At 43.5% G+C, this 21,612-nt stretch overlaps 7 protein-coding genes across 7 annotated transcripts; 5 read left to right on the top strand and 2 right to left on the bottom strand.

Moving 5' to 3' along the window:
* Positions 1–155: 155 nt before the first annotated feature.
* On the top strand, positions 156–1,056 carry PCYB_071570 (formylmethionine deformylase; the record flags this gene model as incomplete). Its single annotated transcript, XM_004221554.1, has 2 exons — positions 156–425; positions 601–1,056. 2 exons carry the CDS (start codon positions 156–158, stop codon positions 1,054–1,056), a joined length of 726 nt encoding a protein of 241 aa, XP_004221602.1.
* A 484-nt stretch (positions 1,057–1,540) lies between these two features.
* PCYB_071560 (ribosomal protein L35) lies at positions 1,541–2,032 on the bottom strand (the record flags this gene model as incomplete). The annotated part of the gene is made up of 1 exon (XM_004221553.1): positions 1,541–2,032. A coding segment is annotated over one exon (492 nt), but the record flags the coding sequence as incomplete, so codon positions are not given.
* Positions 2,033–4,825: 2,793 nt separating this feature from the next.
* On the top strand, positions 4,826–5,656 carry PCYB_071550 (proteasome activator complex subunit 3; the record flags this gene model as incomplete). Its single annotated transcript, XM_004221552.1, has 2 exons — positions 4,826–5,231; positions 5,286–5,656. The coding sequence occupies 2 exons, from the start codon at positions 4,826–4,828 to the stop codon at positions 5,654–5,656; spliced, it is 777 nt and encodes a 258-aa protein (XP_004221600.1).
* A 1,009-nt stretch (positions 5,657–6,665) lies between these two features.
* Positions 6,666–9,417, bottom strand: PCYB_071540 (hypothetical protein; the record flags this gene model as incomplete). Its single annotated transcript, XM_004221551.1, has 2 exons — positions 6,666–9,213; positions 9,356–9,417. The coding sequence occupies 2 exons, from the start codon at positions 9,415–9,417 to the stop codon at positions 6,666–6,668; spliced, it is 2,610 nt and encodes an 869-aa protein (XP_004221599.1).
* A 3,050-nt stretch (positions 9,418–12,467) lies between these two features.
* On the top strand, positions 12,468–13,925 carry PCYB_071530 (hypothetical protein; the record flags this gene model as incomplete). The annotated part of the gene is made up of 6 exons (XM_004221550.1): positions 12,468–12,567; positions 12,756–12,861; positions 13,048–13,151; positions 13,258–13,353; positions 13,607–13,702; positions 13,881–13,925. Exons 1-6 carry the CDS (start codon positions 12,511–12,513, stop codon positions 13,923–13,925), a joined length of 504 nt encoding a protein of 167 aa, XP_004221598.1. The 5' UTR covers positions 12,468–12,510.
* Positions 13,926–16,445: 2,520 nt separating this feature from the next.
* On the top strand, positions 16,446–18,983 carry PCYB_071520 (ATP-dependent heat shock protein; the record flags this gene model as incomplete). Its single annotated transcript, XM_004221549.1, has 2 exons — positions 16,446–16,812; positions 16,867–18,983. The coding sequence occupies 2 exons, from the start codon at positions 16,446–16,448 to the stop codon at positions 18,981–18,983; spliced, it is 2,484 nt and encodes an 827-aa protein (XP_004221597.1).
* A 1,332-nt stretch (positions 18,984–20,315) lies between these two features.
* On the top strand, positions 20,316–21,344 carry PCYB_071510 (hypothetical protein; the record flags this gene model as incomplete). Its single annotated transcript, XM_004221548.1, has 2 exons — positions 20,316–20,919; positions 21,103–21,344. The coding sequence occupies 2 exons, from the start codon at positions 20,316–20,318 to the stop codon at positions 21,342–21,344; spliced, it is 846 nt and encodes a 281-aa protein (XP_004221596.1).
* Between the last annotated feature and the right edge of the window lie 268 nt (positions 21,345–21,612).

The following is a 21,612-nucleotide window of genomic DNA, read 5'->3' as shown; positions in this document are numbered from 1 at the left end:
GCTTTTCCGTTTTATCTTTTTAGTTGGCCTCTTTTACGAGGTACCCCTAACCCTACTGCGGAAGAAAAGTAACATAGATGCTCACACCATCGAACATACCACCGCACGGAAAAGAAGGGACGAATGTAGAGAGAAAAAAAAAGTCGCGTTAATCCATGGCTAAATCAAAGGGGAAACGACTAACACTGACCCTAACTATAGCAGCAACACTTGCCGGTCACTTCTTGGAGACATGTTTTGCATATGTAATTAATCAGCGAGCTAGCTTGCGTCTAAGCCGCTACACCTTAAGAGGGCGGGAGCCAAGTACCGCCGTTCGAATGTCAACTAGCCAAAATGAGAAGGACCTAAAAATCGTCCTATACCCAGACCCGGTGCTTCGGAAGAAGTGCCACGAGGTGGTGCACTTTGACGATAATTTGAGGGTAAGAAAGAGGTGCACCCGGGGGGTGCAAGAGACGCATCCAAATGACGCAGCTAAATGGAGCAGCCAAATGGCGCAGCTAAATGGCGCAGCTAAATGGCGCATCCAAATGACGCAGCCAAATGAGGCACATATCCCACAGCCCGGCCGCTTCTCCCTTTGCTTCCTCCCCACAGACCCTCGTAAGGAGCATGTTCAACGTGATGTATGAAAGTAAAGGCATGGGGTTAGCAGCTCCCCAAGTGAATATCAGCATGAGGATAATCGTGTGGAATGCACTTTATGAAAAAAAAAAAATGGAAAATGAAAGAGTCTTCATTAATCCCAGCATTGTGGAACCTAGTCTAATTCGATCCAAACTGGTCGAGGGGTGCTTGTCCTTTCCAGGCATTGAAGGGAAGGTAGATCGGCCAAGTGTTGTATCGATCAGTTACTACGACTTGGATGGCAATAAACATTTGAAAATTTTGAAGGGGATCCATGCGAGGATATTCCAGCATGAGTACGACCACCTCGATGGCATTTTATTCATCGATCGATTTAGCCAGTCGGAGAAACATAAAGTCCGAGCCAAGTTAAATGAAATGATCCGCTCGTTTAGGAGTAACTGCGAGGGGGAGCCCGCCATATGAGATGAATCGAAGGGGGTACCCTCTCCATTATGTGCCTAAGCAGCATATCTCATTTGGCGATTTACACGTGGGAGGGCTCCTCCGGTTAGCAGCCAACTGACATGATAAGTCTACTTTTACGGGCGAAAAAAAATAAGGAAATTAAGTAGAAGTAGATAACTGCACCTCCCCTTCAAAAAAAAAAAAATAAAAAAGGCGTAACGATGGGAGGAGTGCGAACGGGTGCATCCACGGGGTGAACTTCCTGGGGGCTAATATGTACGCAAAAAAAAAAAGGAGCAAAAAAAAAGGAGCAAAAAAAAGGAGCAAAAAAAAAAAGGGGCGAACAACAGGGAAACATGGGCGAAAAAAGGGGTGGGATTTATCCCCCTTACGTATTCATCCCAGCTTCTCACCGTCTAACGTGTTCACCCCAGCTACTCTCCCCCTAACGTGTTCATCCCAGGTGCTCCCCCCCTAACGTGCCCCCCAGATGGGCCTACGTATGAATGGCGCTCTTGTACTTCTTCGCAATGCGGTTGGAGGCGATGGTAGTCGTCTTCCGCAGGGACGCTTTATTGGACGATGTTTTCTTCCTCAGCATGTGATTCCTTCCCGCTTTTTTTCGTATCAGCTTTCCATTTTTTGTTATTTTAAATCGCTTCGCAATTGACTTGTTCGTTTTGGGTTTCACGTTTGTGTTCCCACGAACGTACAGATTGGAGAAACGGAAGTTGCTCTTTTGTAATCCATGTGGTGCGAGTAGAAATAGCGTCGCCTTTATGTGTGTTCGTTTTTTATTTACACATTTGTGTGTGCCTATGTATTTATTTGTCAATGTATACTTATGGGTACCTCTTTTTTTTTTCAAGCTGTTCCTGAGGATAGCACTAGCTAGGAGCGGTCTTTCATTTCTTCCGTCGTGGGGGACTTTTTCTGAGTCGCCAATTCGGAGCACGAGGAGCAACACGATAAAAATGAGGACGCAGCACGTCATGCTTCCTCAAAATGCAGTCATGTGTGTATGTTTATATATTGGTATGCTTTATATATTTACGTGCACGTAAATTTTTTTTTTCGGGGGGGTTATTTCCACATTCGCTCCTTCCGCGTGTGTGTCTCCCCGTAAGTGAATACTCACTCGAGTTGGTACCCCATGTAACTGTAGAGACTATCTGTTGGCCACGTTTTCTGGGCCCACATGGTGACTGGGTCTCCATTCACAGTTTTGTAAAAGGTCCCCTCTTCCACGGAAAAAAAAAAAAAAAAAACACATGTCAAATGTCACATGTCACATGCCACATGCTACACATTTCTCCGCCCAGTTAGTCATCCGTATAAGAAAAGGAGCATTTGATACGCGATGTTGGAAAAGGGGGGTTAATTTGATTCGACTCCTCCCCCCGACGGAGTTTTACATTAACATATATTTACTTCGCTCCGCGTGGCATCCTTTTAGACATGGCACGTTTGCATGGCGCGTTTGCATAGCACGTTTACATAGCACGTTTACATAGCACGTTTGGTGAGTTTTGGGGGAATTTCTGCTTTTTTTTTTTTAAGCTTGCCACTTTGGGTGGCTACAACTGAAGCGGCTCAGTCGGGGGAACGGCCGGAAAGAGACCACTTCCCAGCGCGCTACACCTCTTTGCGCAAAAGAGCGGAGGTGTTTAATGGCGGCTACCTCCGCTAATTGTTGTGGCCAATTTGGTGAGTTGCTAAGCGGGTGCTTCACCGAACGGGGGGCTGCACTCAATGGTGGCTGTTTTTCCCCCTATCCGTGTGCGCAATGCGCCATACACAGGAATGTCCTTTCGAGTTGACGCCCTCTCCCTCATCCCAATGTACGTGTGTTAGCAACCACGCTTTTTTTTCCTCTTCGCATGCTGCTTCTTGTTAGGGCGTGATGCCAAAAAAAAAAAAAGGAAAAACCAAAAAAAGGAAAAACCAAAAAAAGGAAAAACCAAAAAAAGGAAAAACCAAAAAAGGGGAAATACAAAAATGAGGAAATACAAACGGGAGGGGAAAAACGGGAGCATTTATCCCCTGCGAAGAGTTCCCCGTTTGGTTAGAAAAAAAAAAAGTGTACGTGTGGACCTATTTATCGTAAGTTTTGCCCCAAATGGGGCAGCCATTAACTTAAAGAATAATTCATAGCAAACTCTTGGGGGGAGGGTTCTGGAGAGGCGCTCATGAAACCTCCTGCCTTATACACAGTCGGTACACCTCCATGGGTATAATCAAGCATTTCACTGCATATGGTGAAGCATGCGCGAGGGAGGGCGCACACGCGCATAGCTACCGAATAGGGTGAACTCTCACGAGATAGAGTAACCCAAGGGAACACGCAAAAGGCAGCAGGATATATGGGGGTTCCCCCATCACCGAGCAAATGCGTGAAGAGGCAACAATTGGTAAAGAACTTGGGAAGAACTGGGACAAGCATGGCAATTTTTGAAACATGGGACACCCTGTTTGCGCGACGGAAGCTGCATTTATGGGAGAGCATTTACGGGAGGAGCATTTACGGGAGGAGCATTTATGGGAGCCGCGTTCCTGTACATGTATACTATACACGGGTAAATGTGCGGAGCGCTATGTTAGGGGCCACCACGGCTTGCCTTAGCAGACTGCCTCGGCAGTTAGCTGCCAAATTGGCTACCCCAAAGCTCTGCCTTCCTGCGCCGCCAGTAGGCCCAACGCCCAACTGTGGACCTACAAACCCCCGCGACGCAGAACGCAAAGGTCAAAATTTGTACCCCGAACCTACCCCTTTTTTATTTTTCTCCCTCCATAGAAAAAAGCAAAAATTTTCAATTTATTTTCTTTAAAAAGTTGCTTGCCTTTTTTTTTTTTTTTTTAAAATAACTACAAAAGGGGGTACTACACTATTGCGTTTATGTAGTTGAAAAAAAAAGAAAAAAATTAGTACGCACAGAATTTACAAAAAAAAGTACAGCAAAATTAGCAGCTCTGAGTGAATTGATTTGACGTATGTATCATCCTATGGGAAGGATTCCAAATTGGACGTTCCTCTGCGCGTGAGTGATGCGTATGGTTCTCTGCTCGAATACGTCGATGTGGTTTTCCTTTTCCTTCGCACGCTTGGGAAGGTGGTTCATCTTAACGTCTGTTTGAGTATACCTTGTATGTATATAATATATATGTATATATGTGTTAGGGATCAACGGGATAGGCTTTTACCTTTTCTTTCCCTGAGTAAACTGCCTCACTTCGTGGAGAGAGCACCTTCCCCCCACGCCCCTCCTTAACCACGCATATCTGCTGAGTGCAGAAAAACGCCCTAGCGCTGCATCTACATGTACACGTATAGATTTGGTGCGAAGAGAAGCCACATAATTGAGGCGGCTGTACCGATATATTTACTGCGATCTGTTGGCGAGTCTCCACTGCAGCTTGCGCATCCAAACGCAAAGCGGAGAAGGTAACCCAACCGGTGAGGCTATGCACATCCGTCCCAACCGACGCGGGGAAGTCTGAGTTGTGCACGTATGTCATTGGAGGAGAGGTAGAACAAAAAGGAAAAAAAAAAGATAACCAAAGGAGAAAAAACACGGCAAGAGGAAGGTCGAGATAGAGCAGCTGTGCGGAGGGGAGAGGCCAAGACGTGATAGGCGCGCATCGCCACGCATCGGTACGCATAGGTGCGCATCGGTACGCATCGCCACGAATAGGTGCGCATAGCCAGACGCATAGCCAGACGCATAGCCAGACGCATCGCCAGACGCATCGCCAGACGCATCGCCAGACACAACCGCGCTGCACCGATATGGAAAACATCCTGAGCAAAGTGGACAAAATCGAGCCGTTCGACGCGAAGGTGAAGGAAGAATACAACCAGTTCAAGTATGACGTAACAAAGCAAGCGATAGAATCCCTTAGAGAGAGAATTCCTAAAAGGATAATTTACTTCAACACACTGGTCAACGTAAATGCAGAGCCAGGTTCTATCCTAGATGTAAGTGACCTAGATACAAATACATATAAATATACAACTAATCACACAGAGGAAAATATACGGAAGAAACATAAGACAAACGATCACGATGTTATTGAAAAAAAAAAAGATTCAATAGATATCAATATCAAAAATGATACCAATTATGAAGAAAAAAAAATAGTAATAGATGAAAATGTTATCTATACTCACTACGTTCCTTCACACAAACAAATAAGTACAGAACTAGAAAAAATAAAATTATATTCGTCAGAACTTATTGAAATAATAGGTAATATAAAATTATGGATTCAATTAAATGTACCCAGAATTGAAGATGGAAATAATTTTGGAGTTGGGATTCAAGAGGAAGCTATACAGGAGCTTGCTAGGGTTGAAGAGAGTGCTTTTAATTTATATGATGCTATTGTGAAGTATTATATGGATAGAGCAAAATTATCAACGAAAGTTATTAAATATCCCAATGTATATGACTATCAGGAAGCTGTTCGAGAGTTAGACAAGAAAGAATGGATTCACATCAAAATTACCATTATTGATATGCGCAACAATTATATTATGCTTTACGATTTGTTGTGTAAGAATTGGGAGAAGGTCGTCAAGCCGAAAAATGAAGATGCTCATCATAGGATGACTTTCTAGCTGTTGCTTACGGGGAAGGGGAGGAGATTCCCTCAGTTCATGCTATACTACCACCATTTTCCAAGCGCCACTGCCTAGGTGAGAAGCGGTGAAATGAACTCGCTTGTTGTGCGAAAATGGGGTGATAATGGGAAGAAAATGGGAAAAAAATGGGGTGAAAATTCTGCAAGTTAGATCTGCCGTACCCCCCACACACATACCCTTAGGAACATCTGCCCAGGGGAGGGATCATCATCAGGGGGAATATTCAAAGGGGACTAAAATTGCAACGAGCGGTCCAACTTGGGGGGAAGCATAACGGATTTGATCCCCATGCGTGGTTACCAAGATGGAGCGTCGTTCTTGGGGGTGGCATCTTTGGAGGATATAACGTTGAGAAAGCGGGCCACCCCTGTTTAGCCTCGGCGCTGTGCTTGCTGCAGCTATGCCGCCATGCCGCTGTACCGCCGTGCCGCCACACCGCGCGCATGGTTATCCTCAATTTGTCGATTGCGCATACGGAAGCGCCATCCTACGCTCAGATGTGTGTAGATTTACGAGCGTGTAAACTCCACACGATGGGGCGTGCGCACAGAAATTCTTTTCCTTTTTTTAAAAAATTTCTTTTTTCAACACAATTTTCGCGTAACGCAAAAAAAAAAAAAAAAAAAAAAAAAAAAAGCATACGAGGTGTACACGCTCACGAAGGAGCAGCTACCACTTGGGTAGTCACCATTTTGCAGTGGGAACGTGGGTACCTCTGCTAACTTCTCAAGGAAGCAATTCGGTGAGGACGCCAAAGAGAGAAGTTCACGGGGGGACCCTCTAAAAGGGTGGTAGATAAAACACTTCAGGTGGGCTTCACAAAAAGGAGGGGGGAAAAAAAAAAAAGAAACGTGTGCTTGTCCCATCATATGTGCGCTGTGGAGAAAGACCCTACTGCTCACACAATGTGTAACTCGCTAACCAGCCTGATTTGTTACCGCCTCCCCCAAATGGGCATTCTCTCCCCTCCCTTGAAAAAAGCACCCTACTTGGTATTCAGCGCAATGTACTTCCTGGGGAGGTTGTAATTTTTAATCAAAATGTCGTGAATCATATTTACAACATTGCCCTGTACGAGGACTTCCTCCTTTTTGGTGGAGGCTGAAATGACAATGGAACAAGAACAAGCTAGCTGTTTCTGTACATGTTCAGTAAATCTGTTCAGGTCCACATGGAACAGAAACAGATTTGTAATGTGGGTAACATATTTTTTCCCTTTCATCCTGGCAACTGCGTAGATGTGAATGGATGGGCACTTCCCCTTTGTTACTTTAATTGGGTCTACATCGAAATTAGCATTCGGCTTGATTATGGCATAGCAGGGAAGTTGGGTCGAGATGAACTGGTTCAGGAGAGAGTCATACGGCAAGGTAGACGACTCACATGGGATATTTAAAATGGCTCTCAAATCATCGTTTAGCTTTACCACATGTGGATCCTTACCGCTTACCAACTTCTGCTTCTGTACATACTCCTTTAGAACATCCTTTAACTGCATAATGTTATAATAGGAACTCCTTTCCGATTTGGTATCTACACATTTGAAAATATTTATCCCCTTGGAGGATGGCATGTAGAATTCGAGTACCTGTGCACCTTTATTTGTTGTTTCATTTTTTTCACTTTTGTCCTGATGGAGACTATTTGGGTTGCATTCCGCTCCGTTTTGTGCAGCTCCCTCATCATTTTCAACGCTCTCCAACTGGCACAGTTTCTTTTCCTCCAAAGACATGGGTTTATAAGACGAGATAATGGAGCTGCCCTTTCGTATATTCACAACGGATATGACATTTCTGTTTTCTTTTATTTTAATAAGCTTTAACTTGGAGCAATGTTGAATAAATTTGCTAATTTTTTTGTACGTCGATTTTTTAACATCCAATTCTAGGTTCACTTCTTTTGCTCTTATTTTGTTTGTCATGTCGGTTGGGATCCCCAGTTTTTGTAGCTCTCCCAGGAAGTGTTCATTTCTGTGAATGTACAAAAATTCCTTAGTCATCCTACTGTACACTCCGGACACTTCCAACGGGAGGTTGTCATCACTAAGTGATTGAGCTACTTCTAGGAAGAGACACATCAGTAGTGCATCCTGCTGTTCACTGTTCAGTTCGAATATGTCCTTTTTATTTCTTTCGTGGGGCATATCCGTATTGGATTCCTTCACAAAGGAGGCTTCACTTACCGTTTCGTCATCGTCATATTTCGCCTCTTTCGATTCCTTTCTGCTTTGAACCTTTTTTATTGAAACTTTATTATTTCCATTTTGACAATTTTTTGCATTTTCTTCTGCTGAGCATTCATCCCACTCGTTCATTATGTCTGTGTCTGTGTGGGTGCTATTGTCTAGCGCTTTGTTTATTTCGTTTCTCTTCCCCTTCTCAGTTTCTGGGTTTCCATCAAAGCATTGCTTCTTCATCTCACTCGTTTTCTCCTCCTCAGGGGTATTTACTTGATAGGAACTCTCCTCCACTGAGTCGATACCCACTGTGCATTTTTTTTTCGTTTCACTTGGGAGATGCTGTTCCTTAAAATGGGTTTCCGCCGCAATTTCTTTTTTTCCTTCCTTGACCTTTTTGCTGCTAGGCGGATGTGCATCCCTTTTTTCTGTGTGGCTCCTTTGGGCCAGTATCACTGCAAAATGTTTGTAAAAATTGTCTAGGCATTTTTCGCTCTTCATGCTTTGAGGCTTGGGTTCGCTTCGTCCGCTGGGGCCTCCCTCACCGTTCGGCTTCTCCTCTTCGCTTTCGTCGTCCGTGAAGGCTCGGTAGCGGGCATCATCATCAAGGGGGTTTCCACCGCGAGGGCTTTCCTCGTGCAGGTTTTCATCATGGGGGTTGTGAGCAAAGGGGGCATCACTACCATCGTCTCCACCAACTCCGCCTCCCCCACCGGTGCCCCCCCTTTGCTTCGCGCCCTTCTGCTCGCCCCCCGCATGCGCCTTATTCTTATTCTTCTTCTTCCCCTTATTCTCATCGTACACTTTAAACTCGTCAAAATTGTCAACAACATTTTCCACCGAGTCGATAATCTTCAGCTGGAAGCTACTATGAGGAACAGTTTGGGACCCCAGCTTCCACAACTCATCATTAAAAATATGAACGACTTTTAAACACTTCCCTTTTAAATCATAAAAATAGTTGTTACTATCATAGTCCACTGTACACTGTCCAACTGCAAACAGGTGGGGGTTATTAAACACACGAACACCCCATACACTCCCATCCTTTAGTTCTTCTACACGGTCTACCTCTTTGCATATTCCTGGAATCATCAAGTCCGCTCCCTTCATCAAAAATTCAGAAGCAGGTGGGTATATAACAAAGCAGGGGATTATGTGTGGAAATTTCCATAATGTATATACCGTTGGGAAGATGCAATTTTTTATGGTGAACAGAACTGGGATATTCTTCGAGAGGTAGATCGTTATTTTTGTTTTCTGCACTTTACAAATACATGTGTTTTCCTTGTCCAGAATTTCATCCACTTGTTCGTCGTTGTCCAGGTTGAATGTGTTTTTGATGGTCACGGCTAGTCTGCGTATTTGTTTGTTTGTTTGTATGTGTGTGTGTGTATGTGGAGGGGGTAAATACGTACGCATCATGATGGAGACTTCCCGCTGAGGGTTATGAGAAAAAATGTTCTCCCATTCTGCTACACCTCTCTCTGTGCACTTACTTTTTCCTGTCCTTATTTCCGAGGAAGTTTTTGTTCCCAAGGGCTATTTTGCTTTTAAACATGTTTTCCAAAGGGGAAGGAAAATCGAAAAGGAAAGCGAAACGGGGAAAGGAGAAACAGAAAAGGGGGGGTAAAAAAGAAAGAGAAAAGGGGGGGGAAAAGCAACACGGGACAAAATAACAATATCGAATTATGTACTGCTGACTAGCGGCAAACAAAGTCCACTGCGTATCCCTACTTTTGCGACAGCTCTATGGTCAAATTTGTCACTTTCGTAAAATGTAGAAACAAAGGAGAGATGATTAACCAACCTATCGCGCGGGAGCAATATGCAGCACTGCTCTGCCGTTTTTTTTTTTTGGTGGCCTCTGTGATTGGCATGTCCCTGAGTGGTGTGATACTCAAATGGGGTACATCAGGTTGGGATTTTTTTTCCCCTTTTTTTTCCTTTTTTTTTCTCCTTTTTTGTGTCCCCCTCTCACCGTTGACGTTCGCCTTCGCATTGGTATTCACATTCACAATTTCATGCGTATGGGGGTGCCGAATTAACATCGCGCCTATATTGAGTGACCGCATAACAATGAGGCCTTGCTTTCACTCCCGCTGCGACATTTTGAGGGGCTTTTTACTCTTGTGTGATAAACTGCGCGCAGTATGCCCCGGTAAAAGAAATTGCAAATTGTAATTTTTTTTTTTTTTTTTTTTTCTTTTTCGGTCACTCCAGGGAATACATAATTATGCATGAAGTAAACTTGGGGATGGTGGTGGGACACAACCAGGGGCAAATAGCGCATGCTTGAATCTTTCTCCATCTGATCTGGAGTGGCAAAAAAAAAAGGGGAACGAAAAAAGGCGGGAAGGAAAGGACTTCCACGAAGTTGTACAGATGATGCGTCCACTGGGGTTAGCATGTGTAAAGCGTGGAAGGGGCAGGAACGATTCTCCTTGGTTTGTAGGTACGTGCTCGCACATTTTGGTACACCCTTTGTGCGTGCCTTCCCGAAGAGGCGAAAGAGGCAGGTTGAAATGGGGACCCACCCCTAACGGCAAGTGTTGACCTGCGAGCAACCTCCATTTATGGTAAGGGATATGGGAACATTTCCGCCCACCGCTGAAGCGCGCAAGGAAAAAAAAACGGCAGCAGCAGCGGCAGCAGCAACGGCAGCTACAACGGCAGCTACAGCGGCAGCTACAACGACAGCTACAACGACAGCTACAACGGCAGCTACAACAACAGCAGCAACGGCAGCTGAAAGGACAACTTATCAGGTTCGACTTCCTTTTGCTCAAGAATTCCCCTTTCGTTTAAATTACCTATAACAACTTCGTCCCAGTGTGCTCATGGACGTAACTGGTTCGGGTTATATCACCATGTGTGGCGGATACACATGTGCAGCTTACACAAGTACCCATGGCTTACTTCCTCAGTGTGACACTTTAAGCGAAGGAATGCCCCTAGGCACGTAGAGGCACATTCACACACAGAAGAAGAATTCCCCACGGCTCACAACCTGTTGCGTCATCATTCCACATTTTTCACTTCACGAGTAAACGAACGGGGGGAGGTACACACCGTATAGTATATGTACCCCCACCACCGAAGGACATATAAAAGTCCCATACCATCATCCTTTGTCAATGGAAAAAAAAAAAAAGTTCCCTTCCTTTGGCTTCTTACCTCCCCGTTTAATTCCCATTTTCCCAAAAAACACACTAAAATGGCTAAAGTTTTTTTTTCACATTTTACTTTTAAGAATAAACACCATTGTTCATTTTGCTGAGAGATTAAACGAAAGGGGTTAATTATAAAATTCTCTGTTCGATTAGCTGGCGCGTTCTTTTGTGCAAGACGCATAGGAAAACATCGCTTAATTTATCATTTTGAGGAGGGGAAAAAAAAAGGAACAGCAGGAAGGGGCGTAGCAGAGGCAGTAATTGTGGTGCTTTTCATTTTAACATTTTTTTTCGAACACCTTCCTGTCTACCACGTTTACATATCCAACAGCGGCTCCGCTTTGGCTACACAACGTTGTCGCCTTTTTTAATGTCCAAAATTTGGTACCTTGGTGGAGTTACTTCTCCAAGTTTGTTCCTTTCTACTTTGTGATTTGTGATTTGTGATTTGTGATTTGTGATTTGTTATTTGTTATTTGTTATTTGTTATTTGTTCATTTGTTCATTCGTTCATTTTTTTTTTTTTTTTTCGCGTGTGCACATGTGCGTGCGCGGGAAAGGGGCCCCCGGAGCGAAGTTGGATGGGCAACTGGGGGGGACACACTAACAGAGTAATGTTTAAAAGAGGAAAAACAGTGTTCGCAAAGAAGGGGAACATTTGAGGAAAAAGAAGTCGAAATTTTGTGTAAAAAATGTCACACTTTTTTGTAAATAAAGTCAAAAAAGTCGGCAAAAAAAGTCAACATTTTGGCAAAAAAAGTGGAAAAAATTGCGGGGAAAAAACACAAAGGCAACATCACTCGGCCATTTTCTACAAAAAGGAGAATTAAAATAAAAAACCATACCACGAAGAATCGCTTCGCTAATTGCATTTTTGTCCCCCCAATTTCCCAGTTTGTTTTGTTGTGTGCGCGCAGGCATAAGAAAAGTGTATATTTGCACACACATAATTATACGTACGTGCATACACATACGTGTGTGCAAATATATACGCCCTTGTACCTGGGCGCACGTGATTGGCCCTTTTGCAAATAAGCAACTTTTCAAATAAGCAACCGCGTCTACACCTCGTCTGTCACGCGGGCGCTGTTACCTTGAAGAAAAAATTGTATTGCCAGTGTGGGCCACTTTTTTCCACGTCCGATCTTAGCAAGTCAGAAGAGGAAGAAGTGTATTTGCGCGCGACGGTGTACATCATTCTCGTCCGTTAACTTAAAAAGGAAAAATGATTTTTTATAATTTTGAAAGGAAGTACAACCCTTTGTATTATAGATAAATAACCGTTTAAGGGAATTGCAGGGAGGCGGGTGCAGCGGTTAATTCCAATTTCGCGAGAAAAACGGTAACATTTCGGCACATTTTTCATGCGAGTGGGAGCACACCAAAAGCATGCACAAATGCGTACCTACATACCATTGCGCCAACTCCGCCCCCTTAGCGTGCCAACTGTTGCAGAATAAGGAACAAAGCTGATAACAATAATGCCGGAAAATTGCTCCAGGAAATCCGTTTCCAGACTGTTCGACTGCCTATCGAGGGTAACCCCCCCTTAAAGCGTGTGCCGCTTCTGATATTATCACACTATGTTTGCATACCTTTTACGTAACTTGATCTGTACGTGCAAATTGTCCTCCAACTTTAGGGGCCTATGAAGGCTATCTCCTGTCTGGCTATTTGTGCCACTTCATTTGTTCGTACATTTTTTTTTTTTTTTTTCCCATTTCAGGAAATTGAAAAACAGCAGCCAAAAAACGTTATTCATTTTATGGTAGATTTTTTATGTAAAAATTATGGTTCACATTTGAGGGGATTTGCCCATGTCTGGGATGTAGGTAATCAGTCGAAATGGCGTTGCATCCTTCGTACGCTTTTGCATTGGTTCGAAATTGTGGGGAGAGGGAGAGGTCAATAACGGGGAAGGCCAAACGGAAGCCAAACATTTAAACATAGGAAAAAAGAAAAATGCGTTTTTTTTTTTTTTTTTTTTTCCTTTTTTTCCTTTTTGACTTGCTTCTCAGATTTGGAACTGGAGAAGGAAAAAAAACTCGTGATTGAATTTTTTAAGAGTCAGAAATTAACCACAGAGATTGCTAAGCATTTCATCAGTGTCGGATTTGACAGTGTAAGAGGGGAGGGAGTCCAAATAATCTGCACTTGGCAAGTGCACAAAATTGCTGCTTTTATTTGGTGTACTACATTTGCACTAATTTTTTTTCCCATTTGAACAGATGGAGTCTCTGCTATACTTGAATACGCACGTTTTGGACGACATCGAAAAGTTTAACAACGTGAATTGGCTGCCCGGGCATAAAATAAGACTGCAGGTGGGGGAATTTGACGTGGGCCCTGCAAAGAAGTTGCCTCCACGCGCAAGGCTGCAGGGGTTTTGCGCATCCATTTGGGGGATTATTCCCTCCATCTTTCCGCCTTTCACCATTCCGCCTTTCACCATTCCGCCCTTCGCCATTCAGCCTTTCACCATTCCGCCTTTCACCATTCCGCCCTTCGCCATTCCGCCTTTCGCCATTCCGCCTTTCACCATTCTGCCCTTCGCCATTCCGCACCCCTCCAACGCAGCAAATGTTTTCAAACATCCAGGAGAACGTCAAAACGTTCTATGCGGAGTATGACAAGGATGACATAAAATGCGGCCTCGACTATAGCGCATTGCGAGTAAGTCCGGGGAGGCGAAAAAAAGAAAAATAGCAAAAAAATAGCAAAAAAAAGAAAACTGTGAGGGTTTCCAGACACGAGCGTGGGCAATTACAGCTGTGTGTGTGCACATAAGCGTGAGAGGATAGTTTTTCCGACAACCCATTACAGTGACGTCGATTCCTCCCCCTTCATGCAGCAACAAGCAAGCTACACGATACTATCTCCTTTTCAGCAGCTCTAAATTGTGAATAAATATCAAAATCGGAGCGAAGCAGTGTGGACGTGGAATTTTCCTAAAGGCTAGTCCATCTCGTTTAGGAAGATACTTAAGTGCAACTACACCAGTGGTGATTACACATTGTTCAATACAGTGTGTGTGGGTTGTTTTTTTTTTTTTTTGGGCTTTTTATTTAGCCATCCATTTTGGTACTATTTGGCCGTTTTCACGGGGGCGCGATTTCCACACTTGTGTGCAATACATGCGCGCAGATACGAAAGCGCATTGCAGTTGCCGAATGATACGCGCGTTCAACCGTTTACTGTGTAAAACCTGAGTTGAAAAAAAAAAAAAAAATTATCTCCCTTCAAATGCACACTGCGTGATATGGCGGTACCCATTGTGATTTTTTTTGACTTCCCATTTTCGAAAGAAGGCGAAAGAAAGCGAGGGGTTTCGCATCCTGGTAAAACGGAAAGGGGGTAGGCAAAGGAAAAACGTGGATGCTAAAGGGGGAGGGGCTTTCCAACGAAACATCCCATTCGCAGGTTTACCGAACGAAAAATTGCAAAGATTGTGAAAAATTGCAAAGTGCATTTTCACCTCACACTTGAGCGTATTATATTTTTTCTTTTTTTACGAACATGCGGGTGATTGCTACGAATTATTTTTCACTCAGGGGAGGAAAACCGTCTGGCAAATTTGCACACAGCAAACGCACATGGGTTGGAATTAGTACTAGACGATAACGAATTTGGGTATGCCTCTTCTGCGCGTTAATTTTCTTTGCGTGAACAATGGACGCTTGTCGCCACGCACATACAACGCGTTGTGCGTTTGTTTGTTTGTTTGATTGTTTGTTTGATTGCCCGCTTTTGTGTGTCTTAAAGGAGTTGGGGTTTTTGCGTGGGAAAACAACTGCGATCGGGGAGGTATGTCCTTGGTCAACAGACACGTCGAGTGCCGTTACGGTTGAGTCAAATCGCAACAAGGTGAATACACACGTGTGTACTTTTACATATGTCCCTTCACCCCTGTTTCGTAGTTACGTGTGGCCGTGCGCACTTTTGGCAATTTCTTTTAAAAGAAAATGTAGCCCTGCGAGGGGTTTATGGCACCTGCTTTTTCAGGTGAGCAGCGAAAAAAGGAAAGATAATTCGGAGGAGGAAAATGTAAGGACGGGCTGCACACAGGGGCATGCACATGTAAAGCTGTATAAACGTACAAGTGGACATACGCGTAACATGTGCAATGTGCACACTCGCACTTCCCATCATCGATGAAGGGAGCGGGGACTTTGGGGGTGCGCGTGTGCATATCAGGCATTCCCCCATAACAAAGATACACTCAGCATGCGAAGGACATTTGGGCTTTCTCCTCATAGGTAAAAAAAAAAAAATGGCTGATCGATCGTGCGACGGTTTGGTAAGCACGACCAAGCGATGTTAAAAAGAAGCATAAATGAAAAAGCGCTAGCGAAGGGATGGTACACATGGGAAGGAATGATTAGTTAAATAAATTTGGATAGGAGAAAAAAAAAAAAATAAAAAAAATAAAACAAACAGTGTGCCCAAAATGGTCATCCGTAAAAATAAATTAAGTTAAAATTTCGCCAAGGAGAAGAGAAAAAAAAAAATAAAAATAAAAAAAATAGAAAATAAAAAAAATAGAAAAAAAATAAGAATTTAACCTTCCGAAAATATTTTTTCATTCCTTTTTTAACACCCTCTTCTTCCACATGTGTTTGTAGCGCAATTTTTTTTTTCGCCTCTTCCACCTCGCGTGCTTAAACAATGCGTATCCCGTTTTGATGTTTCGTTTTTCCTTCCGCCACGTTGCGCGCGTAATTGATGATTTTCAATTTTGATTATTTTTGTTTTCTCAACTACGTAAAGGGGGGAGTTATTATTTTTTTTTAAAAAAGGTCGCTTAAACGAAGGAAGGCATTGTGTATACATGGATACAAAATGAGCAATATTGGCACATACACGAATGTATGCTTTGCCAGTTCTAGTTGAATGTTCTTTAGGGAGAGTCCCCTCCCCCGAATGCGCTTGCCTTATGTATATCTGCGGGTACCTGTTCGCACACGAGAGCAGCACATTGCGTAACATCATTAGCTGCGGCGTTACAAAGGGAACCTCCTCCCCGTTTGTGGCGTAGTCGTGCCTGCCGGGGGGACGTCTGCTTGAGTGGAGCAACTTCCGCTGTATTCGCCATCGGCTGTGTCAGCGGCGGATCGGCAGAAAAAAAAATCAGCAAAAGAGCAAGCAGCAAAACAGCAAACATAAACACAGCAAACATCAAATAGCAAAAAATTGAAAAAGCAAAAAGTCGAAAAATCGCAAAAAGTTGAAAAATCACAAAAAGTTGAAAAATCGCAAAAAGTTGAAAAATCGCAAAAAATTGAAAAATCGCAAAAAAAAAGAAAAGGAGAACCTGCGCCTCTCCCCAACCGAAGTATCAACCGAGGAAGGAGTATGCAACCCGCCCGCCGGAGCGGAAGCCCCTAACACCTGACAACCAACCCGCGAAAAGAAGATCATGAAAAACCTCGATGCGCACAAGTACATTAAATTGGTGAATTTTCTAAACAAGAAGAAAAAGTACCCCCAGTTTAATTTTAAATATGTCAAAGGCGAAGACGGATGTGACCTTCAGCTAGCCAATTATGTAAATACAAAGAAAGGAATAATACGAAATGATGCCTTAAGATACACAAATGACAGTGCAGTCTCGAAGATACTACGTTCCAATGTGACCGAGCTTGGAAATGAGTCGGCGGTTTCTTCCACGCAAAGCAAAGGGGTGGAAAGGAAACTCTTTTCATCGAATGGAACTAAAGGGAAGAAGAATAATAGCAACCTGGGCAGGGGTTCCCAAACGAATGAAGATTTAACGATACAGATCGGTTATGCCAATGGGGAGGAGAACCTCCGAAAGGGTACCATTGCACCGTTAACAGGTTGCAAAATGAAACAGACAGGATGGAGAAAGGTAGATATACTACCACACGATGATGGACTAGGCCAAGTTAGTCGACACAAGAAGGAAGACCAGGTCAATTCCAAAGTGATGCGAATGAATTGTAATGGAGCATCATACGAAGGTGTTAATCCGATTGAGAGGAGAAGCAATCTACACAGAAATGACGAAATGAACAAATTAGATTTTTTGCAAAAGAGGGAATCCCCTCGAGATGGGTATAACATGGAAGGAGGACAAATACACACCAGGGGGAGAATCACCCATTTAGGGGTTAACCATCGAGGGGGTCGTTACACCGTTAGTAATGGTGATGAAGGAAGCTACGAAACGGGGGAGAAGAACCGAGATGTCAATACCATCCAAACAGATGAAGGAACACAAAGAGAGTTAAGTAGCGAAGAAAATTTTGCCAAGGTGAAAATTACAAAGGAAAATATTATAATAATGGATAATTTGAAGGAAGAAGGACGAAAGGGAAAAAAAACGAAAAAAATGACCATGACGGAGGAGAAGGAAAATATGGATGACGATGTAGAGATGGTAGGGACCACCGAGAGAAGTGATGGGCAAGAAAAATGCTTCAAGGTAGAAGGGACACAAGGGGGAGAAGAAACAGGTGGTAGTACTGATGGAGGAAAAATCGATGAAGTGACAGGAGATAAGCAGAAGAAATTATACGGTGATAATCCAAATGAGCAAGAAAAAGGAAAAGAAAATGAAAATGAAAAAGGTAGTGTAAATTTCCAAATGAAGAATGCCAAGGCGAATAAGAAGTGCCTGTACCCACATGAAATAGTGGAGTATTTGAATAAATATATTATAGGACAAACAGAAGCAAAGAAAGTCGTAGCTAATGCATTGAGACAGAGATGGAGAAGGATACAAGTAGATGAAGACATGAAGAAAGATATCATTCCAAAGAATATATTAATGATAGGACCAACTGGAGTTGGCAAAACGGAGATAGCAAGAAGAATTTCCATGTTTGTGGATGCACCATTTATCAAAGTGGAAGCGACCAAGTTTACTGAAGTAGGTTTTCACGGTAAAGACGTTGATCAAATTATTAAAGATTTAGTCGAAATAGCGGTGAAGAGACAAAAAACAAAATTCGAAATTGAGATAAGGGAACAAGCAGAAGAAACGGTAGAAAATATTATTTTGTATTCTCTATTGGGAAATATAAAAGAGGAGGAGAAAAATATTTGGAGAAAATATTTAAAAGATGGCTCTCTAGATGATAAGACTGTCAGTATCGATATTCCCAACTATGTAAATAATAACATGTTTTCGAACGACTCAGTGGAGAATGCAGTTAAGGAAGCTCTAAGCAATCACCAAAATATTAAGAGCGTCAAAATTATCCACCAAAATATTAACAAACAGAATGATAAAAAAACGATGACTATACGAGAAGCGAAGCAGAAACTGTTGCAGTTAGAAATCGACTCCTCGATGAATCAGGACGTTATTCTAAAAACAGCTATCAGCTCCGTAGAAGAAGAAGGAATTGTGTTCATTGACGAAATTGATAAAATTTGTTCCAAATCGAACTCCTCATACAACGGACCTGATGCAAGCGCGGAGGGGGTTCAAAGAGATTTACTGCCCCTCATAGAAGGATGTGTAATTAATACCAAGTATGGAAATATCAACACGAACTATATTCTGTTCATCGCTTCGGGGGCATTCCAACGAGTGAAGCCGAATGACATGCTCAACGAGCTACAGGGAAGATTGCCTGTCCATGTGAACCTCTCCAGTTTGACCATAAAAGATTTTATAGAAATTTTAACCAAGACACATAATAATTTGCTGCAACAAAATATTGCCCTGCTGAAAACGGAAGGCATCGATCTGCAGTTTACCGATGATGCCATTGAAACCATTGCCAATGCTGCACATGACATGAACTTTTACGTTGAGAATATCGGCGTGCGAAGACTGCATACCATCATAGAGAAGATCATGGAGGACATAAACTACGACGTTTATAATTATGTGAACAAAACAATTGTCATCGACAAGGAGAAGGTGAAGAAGTCCCTCGAGGGGTTCATTAAGCAGTTCGACTTGAAGAAGTACATCATTTGAGGGGAGCGGTTTGAGGAGCGGTTTGGGGAGCGGTTTGAGGAGCGGTTTTGAGAAGCGATTTTGAGAAGCTGTTTTGAGAAGCCATTTTGAGGAGCTGTTTTGAGAAGCAGTTTTGAGAAGCGGTTTTGAGGATCGGTTTGAGGAGCTGTTTTGAGAAGCCATTTTGAGGAACAGTTCCACGGGGCATTGTTGGGGCAAGCGGGGTTACAGGCTTCTACATTTTCACCCCCTTCTTTCCTACACACTCAATTGTGCGCATTTATATAATGCACACTTGTACCACCCCATTCATTGTAGTACATTCCATGGCGACATTTAAAAGTTGGGCCGCGAGGTGGCACACTCCCTCCATGCCAACCGGGTGTCACCTCCCATGTTTGTTTCTTCCCCTTTTTTTTTTGGAGGGGAGGGGCGGCAATTAGCTCTTTTGTGTGTATGGGAGGGAGGAGCTTCATTAAAGGCATCATTTTTCGAGGCTTTTTTTTTTTTTCTCTTTTTTTTTTCTTTTTTTTCTTCTCCATTTTGGATTTGTTCAAGCGCGGTGCGGCAAGAGGATTCGCCGGCGAACGGGTGCGCTGCTGTGTGGGCCACCCCCGTGCGGATTGTCCCTATGCGGATTGTCCTTATGTGGATCCCCCTTATGTGCATAACTAGGTGTGCGATTATTTACATTTCCCTGAGGGGTGGCGCAAAACAGGGCATCCGCTCTGGGAATGGCAAACCGCAGCGTTAATGTATTAAAAACGAACTTAGGCTAACTTAAAAAAAAAATAAAAGGGGGTTCTTAATGACCCCCACGCAATTAACCAATGTATGAGCGCATAATTTATCACGTGTGCCCTCAAGGAGGGGAGGATTTACGAGATGTTTACGCTACCGGGGCGGGCATGGACGACGCGTCGGAAGCATATATAAGCGAGGCATTGGGTTCGGAGCCAGTTGGGCATCCCTCCTTTTGTGGCGAGGTTTCTTCCCCTCCGCGATCACACTACAGAGATGCTTTGCAGAGATGCTTTGCGCCCCGTGAGGAAAAGGATCTACCTATGTGTATTGGGCAAAAAAAAAAAAAAAAGTTGTTTGCAAAATGGCACCACGTTGAGCAAAGCAAAGCAGCGATAAAGCAGCGACCAAGTAGCGATAACGCAGCGATGACGCAGCGATGACGCAGCGACAAAGGAGAACAACTCAACAAGGCGGCTGAAAAAATTAGGTAGCACTTCTGCGGTAAGTCTCTTTACATATGTATTCACCCCAAGGTGATTGCATTAGCAACGATTGGTAGAGGCTCTTTATTCAGCTCCCCCGCACATCCTTAAAAGCTCCCAACAAATAATGGCTGATACTGATGAGGGAAACTTCCAAAGCGAAGAAATCCAAGGAGCAACGAAGAGGCTCCTACTGAAAATAAAAAATGAAAAAAAAAATGAAGAAATAATAAAAAAAACTATTGAGGAGTATAAACAAACGATAGAAGTAATATCCACTTTGACGAAGAAACTTAATTACAAAATTATCATCCCATTTTCCAAAGTAGCTTTCTATGAAGGGGAAATAAAATATACAAATAATATATACCAGGATATAGGATGCAACACATATTGCGAAAGGACAACAGAAAAAGCGAAAGGTCATTTAGAAAGAAAATTAAAATTTTACCAAGACAAGTATGACATTGTACATGAGTCATTAACCAAATTGACAAAAGAATTGGAGCTTTCCTTGGAACTTAATTTTCACTCAAATTATGAAAAAGAGGTGGAACATGCGGGGGGAGATACAAACAACGTGTTTGTGCGTCCTGACGGCTTTTTAGAAATTAGGGAAGAATATCACGAGAGTGATGACGAGGGAGATTTGAACCAGGTGGGGAAACAAAAGGAGCACCTCAAAAGTGGAGTTAAGAACGAAGGGGAAGTACAAAAGAGGGAGCACCGTGGTGATGGGCTTCACAGTGGTGGGCATCACAGTGGTGGGCTTCCCAGTGGTGGGCTTCACAGTGGTGGGCATCACAGTGGTGGACTTCACAGTGGTGGACTTCACAGTGGTGGACTTCACAGTGGTGGACTTCACAGTGGTGGGCTTCACAGTGGTGGGCATCACAGTGGTATACCCTACCCAGGAACACAACGAAGTGGAAGAGACAGCCCTGTCCTGAAGGGTGTTGCCGCGGAGGGGCGAACAATTTCGCCAAGGAACCTAACTGAAAAGAAGCAACCTTCCCAGCAGGGGGAGATCCAGGAAGCTTCCGCCAATATGGGCCGCAATTCGCCCAAGGGCAACCCTTTAAATGTGAACAAGCAGGGGTTTTTAAATATAAAGGAAAACTACTACAGCAGCAGTGGCAGCGATTGTGAGCAGTGATCCACACCTCATGTTTTCGTTTTGTTTGGTGGGTTCTCCACTCTGTTTAGTGCAACCCGTCTCTTCGTCTCTTCGTCTCTTTCGTCCCTTTCGCCTCTTTCGTCTCTTTCATCGCTTTACCATTTTGCCACCCCGCTGTTTTCCCCCGTTCGCTTGTCATGTATGTCCCAAATCGGGTCTAGTCCAAACTGTGCATTTTTCAAAACGGAGCGGGTGGAGCACCATTTTTTTTTTGTGCCTTCTCTGTGGCAGCGCCGCCGGCGGTGAA

This window comes from Plasmodium cynomolgi, chromosome 7 (assembly GCF_000321355.1).
Source record: "Plasmodium cynomolgi strain B DNA, chromosome 7, whole genome shotgun sequence".
Classification (NCBI taxonomy): domain Eukaryota; phylum Apicomplexa; class Aconoidasida; order Haemosporida; family Plasmodiidae; genus Plasmodium; species Plasmodium cynomolgi.
The sequence above is the reverse complement of the archived record's forward strand: the minus strand, read 5'-3'. Positions and strand labels throughout refer to the sequence as shown.